At 34.4% G+C, this 20899-nt stretch overlaps 2 protein-coding genes across 2 annotated transcripts in view; both read left to right on the plus strand.

Annotated features, from left to right (window-relative positions):
• Positions 1–16645, plus strand: part of LOC147073535 (GATOR1 complex protein NPRL2-like) — a 33047-nt gene extending 16402 nt beyond the window's left edge. Inside the window, exons 4-7 of the mRNA XM_085944366.1 lie at positions 7762–7898; positions 10324–10552; positions 14528–14697; positions 15502–16645. Of these exons, the coding sequence (XP_085800492.1) occupies positions 7762–7898; positions 10324–10552; positions 14528–14697; positions 15502–15678 (713 nt within the window). The 3' untranslated portion in view covers positions 15679–16645. The remainder of the gene's footprint in view (positions 1–7761; positions 7899–10323; positions 10553–14527; positions 14698–15501) is intronic.
• The window catches only part of dbe (KRR1 small subunit processome component homolog dbe), a 466431-nt gene that overhangs the window by 333616 nt on the left and 111916 nt on the right, over positions 1–20899 (plus strand). The gene's annotated exons all lie outside the window — the stretch shown is intronic.

The following is a 20899-nucleotide window of genomic DNA, read 5'->3' on the forward strand; positions in this document are numbered from 1 at the left end:
TTTGTGGAGAAGGAAATGTAGAATCATTTTCAATAGCTATGTCAACAACAGTGAAAATCAAGTTATCTAGTTGTAGTATTGAGGTGACGATATGTTTAAAGATGCCAAAAGATGAATCTTTCTGACAGATGACCATCAATTTATTGGGGTCAACTTACTCAGTTGCGGGTTAATCGTGATAAAAGAAAGTATCGTAAAAAATTAAGCATCATTTTACCACGTTTTTATTAGCTCGTATTCTTGTTTGCCCAGTACAAATTTTTTTCTCGTTTGTCCAATACAAATCTTGCAATCGATTTTTAACTAACTTCCCGACTAGCTAGACATTTGAAACTTTTAGAATATATCAGAACATGATGATAATGCATTCTTTTAATACTTTTAGCCATCTTCAAGCAGAATTGAATTCATTTTCAGTTAAGTTTAAGTTATTTCCGAAAAAAATCGTAAAAAGTAAAACACTATTATTGGTTGCTAAGGGGGTCCTAGCAACTAAATTAATAATATATACGTGCGTTACTATGCAAATCAATATGAAATGTCAAAATGACATTTCAGTATTCTATATTTATTCAGTATTTCTATCAAGTACAAAAAATAAAAATTATTAATACATAGAATTGTCAAGTTTATATGATTCAATAGAAAATTTAAAAACGTGGTATATAAAAAGTTCTTTTTATATTTTATTTATTTGATAATATAGTATAAATTATTAAATTCGCAGTTCGAAAAAACTTTTTATACATTTTAAGTAATGTTTGTATTCATGGTACTCAGCGCATCTATTCTATACACAAGGCGGCTATCGAGGGCAGTTTATCATATTTATGTAACTGTTAGGGACCTTCGAGGGACATTTAGAGAGCGAATATTGTAGGTTCGAAAACAAAATCGTTTACCGAATTCAGGCGGGGTCGTCAAGGTTTTATTTTTGGGTTTCGTGTACACGGATATATATCAGGGGGTTAAATCATAGGCTGGCCAATTATAGCTCACCAGCTAGACTCTAGGGGTGGCCTTCTAGATACCATGCGCCAATTTTTTTCACAGATGAGTTCAGATGCACCATACAACTCAAGCACCTGTTCTACCTTCTTACGTTCACGGTTGAGGTTGGAAAATAGGGATAGAGGTAGGATCTGCTTCACTTAGGAGAGGAAAAGGAATAACTCAATTACGCAATTAAATTCCTTAATTTATGCCAAAAAACAGACATTTATTGGAGCACCAATCTACAATAGTCAGAAATGATCTCTTGGACGAGAGGGTGATCGCTGTCATGAACCCCGCTGATGGTGCTACAGCTGCCGGAGAGTCTCGTTTAGTGAAGATAACTCTGGACCACAGTTGTTGGATGTGATGAGAAAGAGAGAGAGAGAGCGGAATGAAGCACTGAGAGCTTTTGAGCGTTTGGATTTTGCTAGTCTTTCAATGTTTGGTGTTAAATTTGTCACTGAGAGCAACGGAGAATTCTTCAAATTTGCATCAGTTATTCGCGACCTTGTTTTGCTTTTAATCAGCACTCAGGTGTTGAAATTATGAAGAAGGATCCAGTTATGGCACCTACTTCAAAAGAATAAGTAGGCGCAAAGATGCCATGCGCCACTTGTAATCATCCAATGCGTCACGTTTGGCGTATGTGCCACGGTTTGGCCACCACTGAGCTAGAGTGTGTACCTATGATGTTTTCTGAGGTATTTCAAAATTATGTTTTTTGCAATAAGAATTTTAATAACATTCTTTAATAATGTAGTGTGTATTCAATATTGAATAATAATAAAAAAAAACAACTGTTACCATTTGTAACTAATATTTTTTATATCCCGTTCTATCTATCTGAATTTGTGGATAGCGACAGATAACACCGGGCCGTCATATCAGTACATATTGCAACCTACCAGTATTACACAAAGTCAAGCAGGATACCTATGTAAATTGGAGAGATTATCTTGTTGCCCACCGGCCGATAATGCCATGATGTCTAAAAATAAATAAGTTATCAATCTCTCTCGTCTGCCCGTGTCAATCTCCTGTTTTTTTCCTTTCGAGTGTTATTATGTGCCTGTGAATACATACACACACATTGGTAAGTGCTTCACAAGTGTGTTTACATTGTGGCACATTTCAGGGTTGCCACCTTTTTCTTATTATGTATTTGTACAGCTTAGACTAAAATTGCCCAGCATTAGCGGACATATATGGAAAAAAAAACCAATACCAATACTGTAATAGCCAATAGCCATGTGGTAATATGTGAGGTTGTCATCATCATCATCAGGGATGCGACAACCCGGTGTGGGTCCTGGCCTCCTCCAACAGCTCCCTCCACCTGTCCCTATATAGTGTGGCCGCTTTCCAATTCGGTACCCCCAGAATACGGCAGTCACTGGCAGCTCCATCCAACCAGCAAATCTTTGGCCTGCCTCTTCTTCTACGCCCTATTGGATTGCTGGACATCACTCTTTTTGCCGGTTCATTGTCATTCATACGGTGCACATGATCTAGCCATCGCAGTCTCCCAATATCAATTGATTGAACTGCGCTGCAATCTTCGTACAGCCCGTAGAGCTCAGCATTATATCTTCCAGAAACAATTGGTGCCGTCCCTGATCGGTCCATATATACGGCGGAGAATTTTTCTTTCAAAGATGTTCAGGGCTCGTTCATTTCGGTTAATGTCCAGGTTTCCGATGTGTAGGTGAGCATTGGCTTTACAAGTGTCTTGTAAAGAGTGCTTTCAGTTCGGCGAGATAGTATGCGGGACTTTATGTGAGGTTGTGGGTGTTGCAAATTTACATGTTGCTTGGACTCAGTGTATGGAACTAATAAATTGAACATTTGGCTGACATTTATTTCTCTGTATCCGGAAATTTGTACATGTGCAGTTCACCGTATCACACTTCACGGTGAAATGTTGTATCGGAAATATATGGTCGTACATTAAAGACCGTCCAGCCTCTTTGGGTATAGTACTGAAATAAAATTCATGTCGAATTAAAACACGGTTCTTGTCGGTTTACAGGAAGCCAGCGGCAAACGCATTTTGAAAATAGCCGATATACTGGATTATTTGTTAGGTTAGGTTTTCATTCTTGAATTCATGAATTTTGCCAAAATCGACTATGAAAATTGAATTAATGTTCATATTGAATCTAATAAAATTGGTGACCATAATATAGTATACGGTCATCTCTTTTTGATAAGAGAGCTCACGGCGAACTGTGCCACGGTGAAATGTTTTACGTACAATTTACATGTAACCGTTCGTAAAATTGTGCTCACCACTGATTATAGCTGTTTATTTGATTTGGTATTAGTACTGTTGGTATTTCACAATTAATAAATCGTTGTTGCGCCTTTAAAACAAGCTATGTTCATATTGAATCAAATAAAATTGGAGACCGTATGGTATACGGTCATCTCTTTCGGATTGAAAGCTCACGGCCAACTGTGATACGGTGAAATGTTGTACGTACAAAAGTACGTAAAGTTAGGCCCATATCTTTAGGACTTACACGCCTAAGTAAGGTTCTGCATCGCGCTCTTAGTGGTAAGAGATTGTGTTGAAATTCCGTTCAATCCAAGAAGAATTCTAGGACTACTCTCTACCAGGTGTGTTTCTGAGATCTTTATTCAGATACTATTATTTACGCTCTATTTGTCGTTATTAAACTCATTCAATATATTTATTGTTCTTATAAATACTGTATCCCTGTCGTACGATTCGTTATATCTAATCAATTTGGCCAGCGTATTCAATACCCAGCCACATGGGCCGTGTTATGTTATTATCTCTCATTTCCATATTACATTATCACTTGTGAATTGTGAGTACGCATTTTGTACTGATTATTCAGCTCACTGCTGTGGTATCCAACGTTGCACGAATATTAATTAATCACTTATCAGCAGGACATCAACTCGATGATATAATATATATAGAGGAAGCAATAAAATCGCTTACCGACACTTAGTTCAATAACAAAACACTTTGCCCAAATTGATATGACCTTCATAAATTTACGACATAGTATAAAATGAATTTAGAAAGAGGTTTCTCCTATTTAACATTTATTCTATTAACCAAGATCTTCCATGTTTTGTTATATTTTTTTCTCATTACTGAGGATAGCGATCACTATAGAACAGATTAATAAGGCAGAATTGCAAAAACCTGTTGAATGTGTGTTGCATTTACGTGACAAACTTTACGAGCGTACATAAGTGAAACGGCAAATAATTTTCAACAGTATGTGGAACGAAATTTCGCAGTAGTCGCCAATCGGAGACTGACAGTAGAGGTGTGAGCACGTCAATTTGTTATGTGATGGCGTCGGAGGAATATATTCTTAAATCGTGTAAAGATGACTAAAAAACATTCCGCATGTATTTGAAAAAGAAAACATGTCAATGAATATACTATTATTATTATGAATATAATAATAAACATGACATTAAAAGGACGCATGTTGAATTTTTATGACAAATTATATTTCGTTCGGCTCGCGTCATTTGCACAATCCGCACATCGCCTAGTCACAATCTTTTTAGACCATGCCTCAGCTGAAGTATAGCCTTAATGCATATTATGATAATATTAAAGATGTAAATATCGAACATGATATATTCTTTAACACGTGTTTAAATTTTTTTCATTCCGCACTCAAGGTTCGTATCTTCTTACAACTAGACCCAGAAGGTAATGCACTATATTTTTCTGTTCCCTGGCAATCGCTGAATTATAAGGGTGAGAAATGTTCTTTACTCTCTAACTTCTTCAATATAGAGTCATTTGTGCAATGGCTGTCCATGATATTCAGAGCATCCTCTGCTACTACAACATCTATAACACATTGATTCTCTTTCTATCAGATTCTCAGAAAGTTCTAACATCACATAGATTAACTCTTGGACCAGTCTATACATTGTCGTCTCACCAATGAGATTTGATTTTATCGCTGTGTCCATGGAGACACTCTTCCAAACGAAAATCGTACATTTGCCTGCCTTCAGTTTGGGCTCATCTGCATTATAGCGATATATAATCTCATGTGCTGAAAAGTACTCAAAACTAATCAGGCGATACCTCATTAGCTGCATACTTTTTAATACCAATATGCCGACCAATGAACGGTCCCGAATGCTTTTGGAACTGTCAGAAATTGTGTACGCATCAAATTTATGTTAACTTAGCTATATCAACCTGTTTTAGTTTTCCATAAAATAAAGTTTTTTGAACAAATATGCCAAATGTGTGTAGTGTTAGTCTCTCTGCAGTAGGTAGACATTCTGATTCATCGGCTTAGTAGCGCCTGTACACACGCATGGATTTACTGTCATCAATAGCGTGTAAATTAAACTATCGCGACAATAACTAAACGCAAAAGTGCTGACTGTCTCGCCAATCTCATTCGTCAAGTGTCAGTGAGACGCATTGTTGTCATTGTCTGGTGCTATTTGATAGGTTGTGAAAATTGGTAAACGTCAAAATCCTGTGCCTGGTGTAGTTTCGTATTTTTTCCGGCAGGTTCGCCACAATCGTTATACTACGCCGGCGCGAATGTTGCATGCAGATTCAGAAGCTGCTAAACTTTTTTGATCCATGCATGCAATCTTTCAACTTGCACAATAATATGTTTTTACTCATGCATTTTCTTGTTATGGCCGCGATAAAATGTACTGTCAGCAGTAAATCCATGCACGTGTAAACAGGGTATAAGTTTCAACTACCCGTAATTCTACACAGTGACGTCCCTAGGCAAAATGCCGCCGCATTTTTGTATACAATATTTTTTATCATCCGTGCTCGTGTCGTTTCTAGTCACCAATGACGTCGAAGGGCTACGGAAGTAAACTAGACCTCGCAAACCCGACAAAAAATTTAAGTCATGTTAAACCTTCTATGTTATCAATACATTTTGTTTCCAACCAGTGAGCTAAATTTTTGAAAGGAAAGATATTTTTGTTATTAAGTACCCTGTTTAGGTTGTTATTTCTATATATACCAAATGATTCCACTCGATTTGCCGCCCTTCGAGTAACTGCCGCCCCCAAGCGACACTCAATCTGCCTACCCCCACGGGACGTCACTGATTCCACACCGCCAAATATACCAACGTGGTAATATATTTGGATTTAATCTTAATATTCGATTAACGCAAACCTAATAAATTGAAATTGCTCAAATGTCCACATTAAATATATTAAATTAACTCAGTTTTCTAAGTGTTATCATAATTAGAAATAGTAATTCATAATACAGAGGTCACATGTCCGACACTCAACTAGGCAATTGATATCTAATTATCGAAGTGTTGTTGTTTTTTAATAGCCATTAGTTTGATTAGCTTCAATAACAGCTACCTAATGATACTAAATGGACCATTAGAACTCATTTACTGATATTTAAAGTCTTCTTATCACTGAAAAACAAACAAATTATCATATCATTACCGAAACATAATTTCATCTAGTTTTGTTTGACTTACAGTATTTTTGTTTTTGATAAAATGTTATTGATTTTGTATGTGGATTCAGAGCTCACATTGAGCAGACTATTTTAAGAAACCTAACATGACTTATATGTGTAGGGGTCATCGCTGTGGGTAGTCATGGTGATGTGGATGAAGAAGTCAAGATTTAGTGGATGCTCCGATGGATGTTGGAGCGAGTTTTATTTGCAGCGTAAACAGCCGGTACAAGATTATGTTCCAGTAGTTATGTTACAATACTTTTGATACCGTCTGAGTTCCGAATCCCGGTAGGATGAGATGTTATGGGTATTTAATATCGCCGATATATATTTAATTTGTCTTTATATTCCATCATAAATCGTCAGATGTTCGAATTTAGAACTAAGCTCATCGTAGTATAAAAAGTAATGAATGATATGTCAAATGTTAGCATATGGCGCTCTCACTCAGCCGACAACTTATACTGGTGGTTCTATAACAGGCCAATTATTCAACTGATAAGACGTTAAACACGTTGGCGCGAATCCAGTGGTTATAGATTCAAGTCCTGTTGGGCCTCGTATTTTTTCAAAAAAGATTTTTTCTATCTACGAGGCTATTCTAACATATCCAAAAGCAATGAAAAAAGTAATAAATGTGATAAAAATATCACATTTATCACTTTGTGTATTCAGGCAGTTAATTATCACGGAAAGTCAACCGTCAAAAATGCTATCTTTTAACACGGCCTCTCATTACCGTGCCAACTGTTTTAGAGTACGTCAATTATATATTGGGAATTGAGATGTGACTATTTTGAAAATTAATACTACCTGCGTCCTGGTCAATTTATAGTTACCCGCAGCTGTCAAATACGGGTAGGTTATATTCGATTACTGTTTAACGTTTGTACACAAAATTTCGCTTCGAGTAGGAAAGCATACAAGAACTTGACCGAGCTCCGTAAAAAAGAGACATATTTCACACAACATACCAAATTAAATTTTCACTGTGTTATCAATTATTGCAAATAACTGCCTTGTGTATGGAATTGCTTCCGTGTTAATTTGGACCAATAAAAATACCGTATTAACTGTTAAGAATAGCTGTGTTGAGGTGTTTTTAAATTAAGTGTGTTTAATAACACCTTGATATTCCAACTCGATAAGTTATGTTGGCGTTATTTTTTATTCTTGTTAATGTCATTCTATTCCCTTGTATGCAAGAAGTGCGTAATATCATCTCGACCAAGACATTGTAATATTGTATAAATACAACCGATTAATTTTTTTTTTTCCACTTCTAGAAGGAACAACAACAACCCACCTGACAGTGGTGAGGGTGAGCTCAGATCCGGCACCCGTACAGGATCACCAGGTGCCCATGTTCCTGTTCAACAGAGAGACCTTCATGCCCGACCAGTGGGACCTCACCACTAATCAGGTACCTAATTGATCGGCTCATATCCCCCATTGTGATTGATTCTTCATCTCCTTTTTATGTTCTCTCTAATTGATGAAGTATATATCCAAGAATCCTGGTTACTTACACAGTCTTCTTCTTCCTTCTACGCAGGTCATGTCTTCTGGGAATAGTACCATACATATAAATTTATATTTAATATCTAACAAGCACACTCAGTCGATAGTATTACTATGTAATCAGTTGGATTTTAAGTTGTAGTTACGTCAAGCAATGTCAACTATATTGATAATGTCAATTATCAACTTTTGCTTGTCCTCAAAAGACAAATAAAACATTGTACACACATTCAATTTACACAGTGTATTTTTTACAGAAAACTATTCATATTTTGTATTATTTCTTGTATGCAAATTCTCTGTTACTAAAATAGAACACGCTATGCAAATTGCTGTTGAAAGCGGTTTTGCATTCGTAATCTTGACTTGAAATTTCACACCTTCCGATGAATATTTAATCAATCCATCGGCCGTATCACCTTCAAACTGACATAAAAGGAAACAATTAATATCACACGTTGTGTACTGATTGTTTTTATGGACTTTGCGTTATATTTATTTTTATTGCAATGTAAACTTGTAACTTATGAAACGTTGGACTTGTGTTCACTGCTATTCGTTTGATAAAAATTGATTTATAAAATGAATGCTATATTGAACGTTGATTTAAAAAATATATTTATTGAGCATCTACAGGCGGCCTTCGACTTTTCTACGTTCTACTTTCGTACAATTCACAATTTCGTACATTCGTTAAAATTTAGGTTTTTGTTCATAGTGCAAAAACGGTGCAGTCTCTCCTCTCTCAAGAAAATAGGGTGGTATTCGACTATCTCTTGACAAGTTTATAAAGAAAACACCTGTTTGTTATAATATACCGCGTTAACTTTATTATCGTGTCCGGAAACTTTTACGTATGCAGTTCGCCGTATCACACTTCACCGTGAAATTTTATATTGGAAATATATGGCCGTATAATAAAGACCGTCAATCCTCTTTGGGTCGTATAGTATTGAGATAAAATTCATGTCTAAATAAAACACGGTTCTTATCAGTTTACACTTTACAGGAAGCCAGCAGCAAACAAATTTTGAAAATAGCCGATGTACTGGATTATTTCTTAGGCTATGTTAGGTTTTCATTCTTGAATTCATGAATTTTGCCAAAATCAGCTATGAAAATTGAATTAATGTTCATATTGAATCTAATAAAATTGGAGACCTTATCGTCGGTCCCTATTAAAAAAGTCGGATCTGAAATTTTGTCATTTTCGGATTATTACGTAAAAGTTATTTAAACACTTTAAACATTTATACCACAATCACAGTTTTTTTTGTTTGTTTGAAAAATTTCGAGATATTCAAGTTAAAAATGACGGATCTACCGAGAGTGTCCGAATAAAAATTTCGGTTCTTAACAAACGACATTGTTGGCTGGGCGTGGGTGAGCAAGATGCGTCGGATCTGACAGTTGCTGCTATGTTCACCGGACAGACGGATGTTTTTATAAACGTTTAGAAAAGTTTCTATAACCCGTATTTTTATTCATTATGGCAAGTAATAGGTCACAAACGATATTTGATGAAACATCTTTGATTGCTCGTACTGAAAAATAGCATTTTGCAGATCCGACTTTTTTAATAGGGACCGACGTTATAGTATACGGTCATCTCTTTCCGATAAAAAAGCTCACGGCGAACTGTGCCATGGTGAAATTTTTTATGCACAGTTTACATGTAACCCTTTATTGTACCCATTAATAAATAAATATTTTAAACAACACTTTTTTATGTTATTTCTATATTACTTTACTTTCGTACACATTTCCAGGAACCAATTCTGTACAAAAGTCGAGGGCCACCTGTATTTAGTTGAAAATCATCATCTGGGTTTGTTGTTTGGGCGCCATATCAGTCGAAGTACGGTCGTATAGTGGAGAGGGTACAGAAGATATTCTTGAGACTTATTTACTTTAGGCTGTATGGATACTATCCATGACTTTATCCAACTGACTTTCTCTCAGATATGCTGATGTATCGTAGTCTAAAAGTCAGACGACATCTATATTTGGCTACCTATGTATGTTTTTCCGCGGTGTATATATGATATATTATTGTATTCTCCAGTGCACATGCGCGTCTTAAAAAGTTGTAAATAATTTGTTAAAATACACAAGAGAAGTTGTGTGACCAATCTGTAACCATTGTGTGATCGGTGGATCTTCTCATGGTAGATTACCACGACAATGATTCGACTAGAGTGATAAAAACTCGAGAATGCCAGTGTATGTGGAATAAAACTCTTACTTATAATGAAGTACATTTATAATAAGCCTAATTGATACTTACTCTTAATGGTACTTAACCCAACGCATTCTTTCATGTTCAGATTCTACCGTATATAGACGGCTTCAATCACGTGTCGAAGATAGCGGCGGTGGCTGATGTCGAGACGAACCTGGTGAAAGCGTGCATACAAAACCTGGTCTACTACGGAGTGGTTACCCTCATCCCGATCTTCCAGTATTGTGCCGTGTATTGCGCCACGCCCAAGCTGAGACAGCTGGCCCTCTGCAAGGGGCTTCAAAGGCAGTGCATCGACTATTGCTCCAGAACAGGTCAGGCCTTCTTTGTTATCAAGGAGAAAAATTCAAACTATATAAAAGATAGATATATTTTTCGAATTATTGTCTCTTCATTCTTCAAAGGTTTTTTTGAAAAATTAATGCTAAACGAAATATGAAAGTCAGCATTAAATGTCAATGAAATGAAAGCAAGAACCATTTGTTTTTTGTACCTACAAAACCAAAATATTCCCATTATAATAAATGTAGCATTATCTATATGTTACTGCGTCAATCTTATTATTAGTAGCCAAAGAAGATATAGCCAGCATACAGAATATTATTTTTTTCTGTATTTACCAATTCAACCATATTCATGTCGAGTTGCTTTTTGAGAAAGCTTGCAGAAATGAGCTCCAGCTGATATTGAGACAAAGTTCAGGCCACGCAATGGGTAAAAAATTTGATTGGATCCTCATGTGAAAAGGGATGATCAGGAGGGCACTGTAGACGTAACGCTTCAATGTCTCAAATTCGAGCTTGAAGATTTTCTTATAAATCACCCCACTGACAATGTTGCAGAATCGTGTAAAAATTCATAAGTTTCCCGATTGTTACAGTTCGAACTAAGGCCTGAACAAAAACTAACCATGAATGCAAGTGAGAAAGCATTTGGCACGTGTATAACCTCCGCAATATGCGTTAGAGTAAGATAGAAGACGTATGAATAGCCCATTTAGTGAAGCTAGAAGTGTATCCGGTAAAAAATAGTTATGTTATATAAAAATAGTATGTGCCTAAGGCAAAACCAGGAATATGTGTTGCTGAAAGATATAGTTTTTTATGCAAAATATGAAGTTACTGGTCAATATTTTTAGTTAATTTAGTGGAAAAGATGGTTAACCTTTTAGCAGCCCAGCTGATAATACTAGGTATAATCTCCAGGGCCCAAGAATTAAATAATATATAAAAAAAAAAATTATCAGTGGAAAATTTTATATCTAGCACTTACATATTATGAGACATCATTTGAAGTTCGTCGAAAGGGTTTTTCATTCATAATTTCACGAAAATGTCGGAAAATTTGCACCAAGGTTAGGGTTATCACAACACTGCGAATTTACAAGAAATAGTTCAAAAATATTTTTAAAAAATTCAAAAAAAAAATTTATAAAATTTATAAATTTTACAAATACACATTTTTTTTTGCAATATCAGTATTATTTTCACTGTCCACATAAACATCTTTAAAAGTTTTCTTCCGTATGGTAAATTTCGAAACACGGTTCAAAGCATAGTGCAATGTCACATTGCTTGCACACAAACCGCGTTTCCCTACGTTTCTTATTGTTTTTTGTATTATAACATACGTAACACCTTTTGGTGGCACTATTTTTTTTGTCCGTGGGTGGTATTTTACCCAGAAAATGCCTCTCCGTAAGCCTAGTGGGTAGCGGCACCTTCCGCTTCAAATTTGTCTTTGGCTGTGTCTTGTGTTTTTGAATCAGTTGATCGATAACATTCAACTGAAAGTCACCTAAGGGCTGTTTTTTACCAGTTTTTTGTTGGTACAATATATGCGCATTCAGTAATGATAAATCTAATAGATGGAAAAAAAGTTTTTTGTACCATTTCAGGGTTTTTCGTGATGAGTTTACGGATGAAAGCATCATGTCACTTTGGTCTACAGCGCCCATGTTTTTGTTGTAGTCCACGATGGACTCGGGTTTTGAAATAGGAATTTTTGTCACATAGTTTACTTTTCCCGTCGGTTTGAATACATTCTTGTGCACTGTGGTCAACATTGTCACGTCTTTTTTGTCTTTCCACGCCAATGCCATCATTTCGTCAGTGTGAAATGCCTCGGTTTCCCCTCTCTTCAATTTTATTACGAATTTCGGCATCCCAATTCGATTTCTTCTCACGGTTCCGCAGGCATTTGTCCGGTGGTCATACAGGTACTTGAACAATGTTGGGCTGCTGTACCAATTGTCGATGAAAAGCGTATGTCCTCGTTCCAAGTACGGTTCAAGTAATGTCACCACAACGTTGCCTGATATTCCGATGTAATTTTTCTTCTGAATTTCTGTTTGTTTCCCTGTATAAATTATTATATCTAACACAAAACCAGTTTTACAATCGGCCATTACGAAAATTTTAATGCCGAAACGACTTGCCTTCGTTCTGATAAATTGGCGAAATAAAAGCCTCCCTTTGAAGAGAAGAAGACTCTCATCGATGCACAAATTTTGATAAGGATACAAGTACTGTTTGAAAGAAATTTTCAGCTCTTGCAAGACCTGTCTTATCTTGTACAATCGATCTCCGGGAATTTGGGTTTCATTATCGCTAAAATGCAACATTCGATGCAAGAGCTCAAAACGATTTCTGGACATTGATTCGGAATAATATGGTGAAAACAACGGTCTTTTGATAGACCAGTGTTCAGTAATTTTGTTGCGAGAATTACGTGACATGAGCATGCACACTCCCAAAAATGTGTATATATCGTCGGTTGTGCAGTCTACCCATCGTCGTAAACGATCACTTAGAACCGTGATATTTTTTGTAGCAAATTTAAATTGTTTATTTGTCTCTCGCACTATCATTTCAATAAAGGAAATGTGGATAAAACACTTGAAATAATCCATTTCAATTGCATCCGAAGCTAAACTATCTGCTTTGCATCCCGATTCAGTATCATCGAATGAAAATGCGCGCGGGTCAAATAAATCCGATTTCCACTCAAATGTCGGCCTTTCAGTAGCTTCGGATGTAGTTGGTTCATTTTCTTCAACTTCCAAAGTATCGTCAACTTCATCAACTTCGGAATCATCACTATCGTCTTCAGATTCAATCGTTTCTAAAAGATTGTCAATTTCACCATCTTCACAATATTCATCCATTTTGAATTGGAAAAATTGGTAAACTAAACTCGTAAATATAACAATTTTGTTTGTCCAAATTGAATGCAAAATATAAATAAAAATAGTCACAGTACTTAGTCACTCGACACTAATAAAATTTTCAATCTGAAAACATCGAAAATGTTTCAATTCAATAAGTAAACTCGTAAATATAACACTTGTATACGCAAATCATACGCGAAATATAAATATAAATACTCACAACACTTCGTAACTCAACACAAATTAAATTTCAATAAGAAAAAATGCAAATTCTTTCAATTAGAACGCAAATCAGACTATCATACCGACGACCAATTATTACGCGATAGCGGTGCGAACTAATGAGTCAAAAATTTCTCAGTACATGGGAAGAAATCGGTAACCCTGAACGGGCCTCTCGGGAATCCCCTTTATTCTCGCGATGTATTTGACTTTTCAAACATTTCTGCCTGCAGAGCTTGCCCATAGATGTCAATACACGTATTAAAATTGAAAAAATAAATATATGACTCATATTAGGCTCAAAAACGGCGCGACGAGTTTCGCTCGTCACGGGCGCACGAAAGTAGACGCCCATGACGAGAACCACTCGTCAGTGGCTGTTAAAGGGTTAACTGTGTTGCATTTAAATTTGGTAGTAATGAGAAACAAAATGATATAACGTTTCATTGCTAACAATAATAAAATTCAGATTCTACTGTGCGTCAAAGAAAACGGCTTCATATAGCCGGATAATATCTTGTCTCTTTAGTATTATTACTCTGAGGTTCAAACCCTTAGATTCGTCCTGATAAGAAAAAGACATAATTCACCCTGAAAATTTTACAGTTAACTAGCACTGGTCTCTTGATTTCTTTGTCTCTACTGTAAATGCCGGCAATCACTCAACACAATGCCAATCACCAGTCCAATAAATATGTGTGCTGACTTCACACCATTCTGTGTGCGTATCCTTTCACACTACACAGTGTGTTGACCAGAATATAGAACTCATTAGTAGAAAGAAATTTTCATAATATATTATAATTAATAATAGTCACTGTTATCAATAAATTGATAATTCATTATGATATAAACTGCTGTGGTCAGTAGAAATTGTATGAATATGGTAATTTTACAGCGCGTCAACCGGCTGCACTGAAGAGCATCCTGTCGATGTACGCTGGGATGAGTTATGGCACTACCATCAGAGACCTCTGCGTCAGATTCAACCCGCAGGCGTTGGGCGTCAACGAACGGAAGCTCGTGCAGTTTGGTTTGCTGGAGGGACTCATTAGGCGGATTTATAAGGTGCGCAAACTCAAGACTCAAAAATCTTGCGGTTGAATATACGTTAAAACAAAAATATAAAGAATCCTGACACCAACTATGAATCATATTTGAGGAGCAAACATTCAAAAAGTGATTTGTCACACATTTTGAAAAATGCCGTTTATTGTCAATTCTGATAATGCCTTGATTTTCATTCAAATAGTGTTTTGCCCACAAGTTTCATGCAAATCGTGTTTTGTCCAAATTTCAAATCAAAAAATGAACCACTTCCGCGAATTTTGGATTATACAAAATACCAGGTTTAAAATTCTTTCCTTAAATAGTTTTATAATAAAAAAACCATTTTGAGTACAATATGTTTTTCTTGATTATCTCAGCTCAACATCTGTGTGACAAATCACGTTTTGAATGTTTGCTCCTCATTTAGTAATGTTACCATTAAAAAAATATATTCAACAAATTATTCACATGTTCTAAGAATGCAAACTTTATTAAAAATGCATAAATCTTGAAAACAACATGTCAGGCGGGACTCGAATCATTTGGAAAGTGTTTCAGTTGCATGACTGTTATTAGTTAATTTCATTATGATAAGGTAGGGTGCAGTCGGCTAAATTGGTAAAGCAAACGGTTTGAGTATTGCCCGGCACCAATTTTTTTCTAATAAGTATGTGTCTGAGGTATTTCCGAATTATGTATGTGATAAACATTTAGATCCATAGTTTTATGGCTAAACCATTTTTTGCCTGGCTGTTTAGGATAACAAGTACAAAAAAAAATAGAAAAGAAAAATGGTGATTGAATAATTATGATTGTTTCCAGTATCCGGTGTCAGTGGTATGTGAGGGCTCGGAGCGAAGCATGAACAGTGGCAGTTGCAACCCGTTGCACACGGGGCTGGTTTCTCTCGACGAGATGTGCTGCACCAGCGGAGCTGCCATGACTTCCCTGGAGGAGCAGTTCGAGAGAGACAGAACTGTCGCCATGATTTGGAAATAGATTCTACAATGAAACACGTCTTTGGTGCTACTTCCGCATATTTTTGCAAAATTATTGTGACCTATCGTCGCTTGCATTACTCTTCTGCCCTGGTCTTTAATTATTGTGGTACATAGTAAATTCTAGCATACTGTTTCGTTGTTGTATCATTATAGCTTTTAGTTGAGGATTAACAGTTAACAATACTGATGCCATCATGTTTATGTTGTCCCGGCTACGTGTGACGTGTAAAGAATCAAAGATGTCAGATAGTTTGACTAAAATCATGCGTTGATTCTCGTAGAACATAAATGTTTCAGTCGTGTGAAGCATGATAACATTTTGTTTTGCGACGAAAAAAATTATCAGTATCACAAATTGATAATACTTCCTAGTCAGTGAGAATTTGTGTCAGTCTTGTACTGTATTGAAATTATAGCTTTTTATAAATGTACAATAATATCTGTGCCATTTTCGGTTAAATAGTATGTGACAAATTATTGAATAATCCTAAATGATTTAAACGCCGACTGTGTAAATAAAAAGACTTTTTTGATGTTATTTTTTCAATCGTTCAGTTATAAAGAAAGTTGCGTATATAATGAAAGAAAATAATGCGTTGCATGGATCGTACATCGGAAGGAATAACTGAATCAGATTTAAGGTTTTGTCAGTTCTAAAACATTTACCCAAACAGGGCAACGGCACTTAGTTGAAAACTTCCTCAAAGCTACAAGGATCAATATTTTTGCCGGGAAATGGCGTTAATAATTCTTGTGTTTTGAATAGGTCCCTTGATCTATCAATGCATGTGCAATCCATTTTTTGTTTTTTTTATCAGATTTTGCATAATTTTGTTGACATTGCGTGATAAATAAGTAATAACTCATTAGGCCATTACATTGAGTCGGCTAGAGTCATAACTCACATTTTGCAATTCTGTCATTTTTGAGTTAAATATACTAATAATAAAGGCATTAATCTATATAAATAAAAATAGTTTCCTATCAAAAGTCACTTTAAACCATGTGAAAATTGTTGACAAAGTTGACTGTTGACATTGAAAAATGTGAGTTCTGTTACCAAAGTCTTTCTAACCAATTAGGGAAGTCTATTACTCATAGTGTGCTGTGTGTCTGCAGCCTTAACACATTCAAGGGAGTGCAATACCTTTCTTCTACTTACAAAAAACAGTGCCCTGGTGGTTTTTTGCAATTATCTCACGACTCAATTTTTGGAATATGTGAGTTATGACTAGGCAACTCATATTGCCTTTTACAATTACATAATAATAATGATTTTGTTTATTAAGTTTTTAACGTAAGATTTTGCTCAAATTGACTAACTTATGTTAGTGATGATTTCATTATGTTATGTTGAATTGAAAGGATTATAATATTTTCGTTTGAAATAAATTTGATAACAATGCATAATTTTAATAATTACTACGGTATTATTGTCTCCGTTCAGGCAAATGTCACTATCGACAGTTTTGAAAAACATGACAATGGCTTTCGAAATAATGCAGTTAAAACTAGTTAAAATCATGATAAAATACTCAATATGACCAATCACGAGAGGAAACATGTGAAAAACTTAGTTATTCATTTTGTAGATAGCGACTTTTCCTTGAATGGCGATGATTTTATTTGCAAAAAATTTTCTTTTACTATTTCACCCTGTGATTTTTTTTTTAATTCACTCATTTTTCTTTTGAGCTCTCTGAATTTATGAATACCGCTCAATCAAACAATGTCTTGAAATACAAGCTTTAATAAATTTAAAACAGACATAATTAAGATTGTATAAAACTGGAGTATTTAAGAAAAATGTAATTGGTGAATTATTACATTATATTTAGGAAATTATGTATTTGCGAGAGATTAAAAATATTGTATACACATAATAATTAGTCACGGTGTGTATGTGTGCACGTGATGTATGAGTAGATTTAGTTTATAATTCATGTTTCAATATTAAAAAATCATTTAACATAACCTTTTTAATTCAAAATTTTAAATTATAAATTACAGATTTAAATTTTAAATCAATTAATCAGATCATTGTTTGATTTATCGACAGATATAGTTTTTTTCCTGAGATACGATCAATTTCAAAGTACAACTTTAGAATTATTGTATCACTTATAGCGTAATTCGAATTATGAATTTTGAATTAAATTCACGCAGTTATTCCTGTAGAGAAAATAATCTGCTCAATTCAGTGTTGTTAGTTCAGATATAGTATATTATTATTGAACACTGAATAAGTATTTTGTATAAGTCTTCAGTGTTTGACTTGTCTATATTTGTGTCGCTAATTTCAACACCCGCTATAACACTTTTTTTAAATAATTAAGATATATATATATATATATCGTTGGATTCGTTATTAGAATCTCTACATGAAAATTTTATCGCCTCTTTCAAAAGCCGCTACGATTAACTGTCATTTATAAAACAAAATCAATGTGTCTATCAAATCCCGCTATGACACTACTGAAACATTCAAAAAGTTTTTATTGATTTTCTCAACATAATGAAAAAGTGTTATAGCGGGTTTTGAAACTCAGCGACACATTTATTGTTTTATATTTGGTCAGAACAGGATAACTCCTTTGTTATGAATTTTATATAACTATATTGACATATTATTGATAATGACTATGGTGCTTCAAGTCTGTTTTCATAGAATATTTAATATTACAAACTGAATCTCTAGTTAAATAAGACTTGTCTAATAGACTTTGTTATGTAATTTGTCGTTAGCAAAACATTGTAAGTTACAGGTTAGTTGTTTTTGTAAAACTATATAACAACCAATTTTTAAACAGATTACACCGATCTGTCCGTTTAAATTTCTGTACCTCGGAGACATAAGACGCCATATTCCAAAATCTTTCTCTCACAAAGGAGAGAAGAGACAACTAATTTAAATAATTTTTTGTCGATACTTTGAAATTGTAAAACAATTAACAAAGCAAAGATGTTGAACTACGAAGATAGTAATATGAACTTTCTTACTTTTTATTATGTATGAATTGGTAACCATAGAAACTTTAATATTCTCTATATTGACAAAACTTTAATTATGCAATGCTATTTACGATTTTACACAATTGTGTCGCTATATTTCAAAATCAGCCACCTCATCAGCATCAGTCCACCTTAGGTATTTCTTTTTTTTTGTGAATTGCTGAAGAACTACTGCTTTCTAACATTTCTGCATTATCAGAATGTGGAATTTTTTAATTTTAAATATTCTATACTCGAAATAATATAAACCTTCACCCTTGTGACTGTGTATTTGAGAAAACAAAAAGCTGTTTTTCTCCTATTCATCTATTATGGACTTAGCTGATTTTTCTAGCGACACAATTGGTCATATGGATGAATTTAAATTGAAGCAAATTTTATCTATTCGATAGATTTTAGTGATCCTGGTTTCACATTTCGGCATCATCAGGCTATATTGTAGATGTCAAGAAACACAAAACTAATGGGAAATGACATACTCTACCGGGTGTGGTAGCAGTTTTCAAGCAGGGCCGGTTTTATAACTTTTGGCCATAAAATAAAGTAATGCGCATTAAGATAAAATTAAATGCATATTATGAGACAGACGTGATTATTGAAAATAACATATCGACTGTAAAAGGAAAAGGGACGTAATCCCCAGTTTTTTAAAATAGGTTTTATTGGATAATAACGTTGTACACGACTAGGGAATCCAATCCCGAGCCGAAATTCTGATCCCGGGATTTCGGGATTACAATTTGACAATCCCGGGATTGGCATTTTTTTCCATTGTTAATATAAAAATTTTATATTTACAAATAACATTGATAAAATCGGTCAAAAATAAATCTAGTATAATTTATACTATTTAAGACATTTATTGTTAGTTAACACTATACGGTCCGCGAATTTTCGCGAAGAACCTACGCCAATATCCGGTATTTTTTAATGAAAATCAACAAATTTCGATCGCGAAGTTAAAAATGATATAACTTTTGAACCTATTGATATATTTCAATAAAATTTTCAGAAAATACTTAAAATATATCAATGCATCAAATTGTGTCATTTATTCAACACTTGTCAACCTCTGGCCCGCGTTCCATAAAGGTAAAGTATATAATTTGTAAATTTTCGTATATTATTTATTATATGTTATTAGATTAGTTCAATTTGTTAAATATAATGTAAAGGAAACAGCCTATTGATATAAAGCATCACAATATATTATTTTTTAATTAAAAAATATAATAAAATATTCAAATACAAAATGTTTTACACCGCTATAGAATACGTATCAATTCATTTTTAGCGCTAGCTACTCATATCTCTGATTATCAAATATAATAAAATAACAAAGACTTCACACAAACTGTGAAGTGTTTAAAAATAAATGCACATTCATTCCCGAACTAACACTTACTAGTGATTTATTGGTTTTATGATTTTTATGGCCTAGCCGATAAAGGCAGTGCAGTGGCGTGCATATTTTCGAGTAAATTCAAGTAAATAAAATGCACGCATATACATTCCCACCGCTTATTAAAATTTGGTATTACTGTAGGAATCGAGACAATCCAATAACAGTGCAGAGGCGTGCGTAAAAAATTCATATAACAAAATCTATGAGCAATAGGATTGTAAAACAAACATCTACATTCCACAAAAATATTTGAATCAACACTCAATCTTATGGATAATACCTTTAGATAACTGGCTAGGCACGAAATAATTATTATCACACTAAAGCTGAAATTATTTGAAATAGTTTATAAAACTATGAATGTAAAATGAACTAACAACTAATACACTTTTTTTTAAATTATACGAAGAAAACCAATTACCAATATGTAGATGTAGAGGTACTTTACACTCTTTGGACATGTAAATAGTTTCTTTTCGAAGTTTATGTGAGGAACGCACTTTACACTTTCTTAAGGGGGGACATGCTCGTCGAAGGTCAAAATTGAGTTTTTATTGTATTTTCAAACCATGATCCTGGACACTCCTTAAACGTTGTAGATAATCTATTTATATAATTTTGAAGCCTTATTATCCTTTATAGTTATTTTAAACATTTGATGACTGCATAAAGTATTTTTGTTACATAAAATAGTATTCTTTTAAACCTCTCGCTCTAATGTTTTAGAATATAGTCATATTTCGGTACATAACTGTGCAGTGGTGATAAAGATTTTTTACGTTTATTAATTTTTAAACGCATT

Source organism: Rhyacophila brunnea, unplaced genomic scaffold (genome assembly GCF_057557595.1).
Source record: "Rhyacophila brunnea isolate RB1 unplaced genomic scaffold, BYU_Rbru_1.0 scaffold_17, whole genome shotgun sequence".
NCBI lineage: Eukaryota > Metazoa > Arthropoda > Insecta > Trichoptera > Rhyacophilidae > Rhyacophila > Rhyacophila brunnea.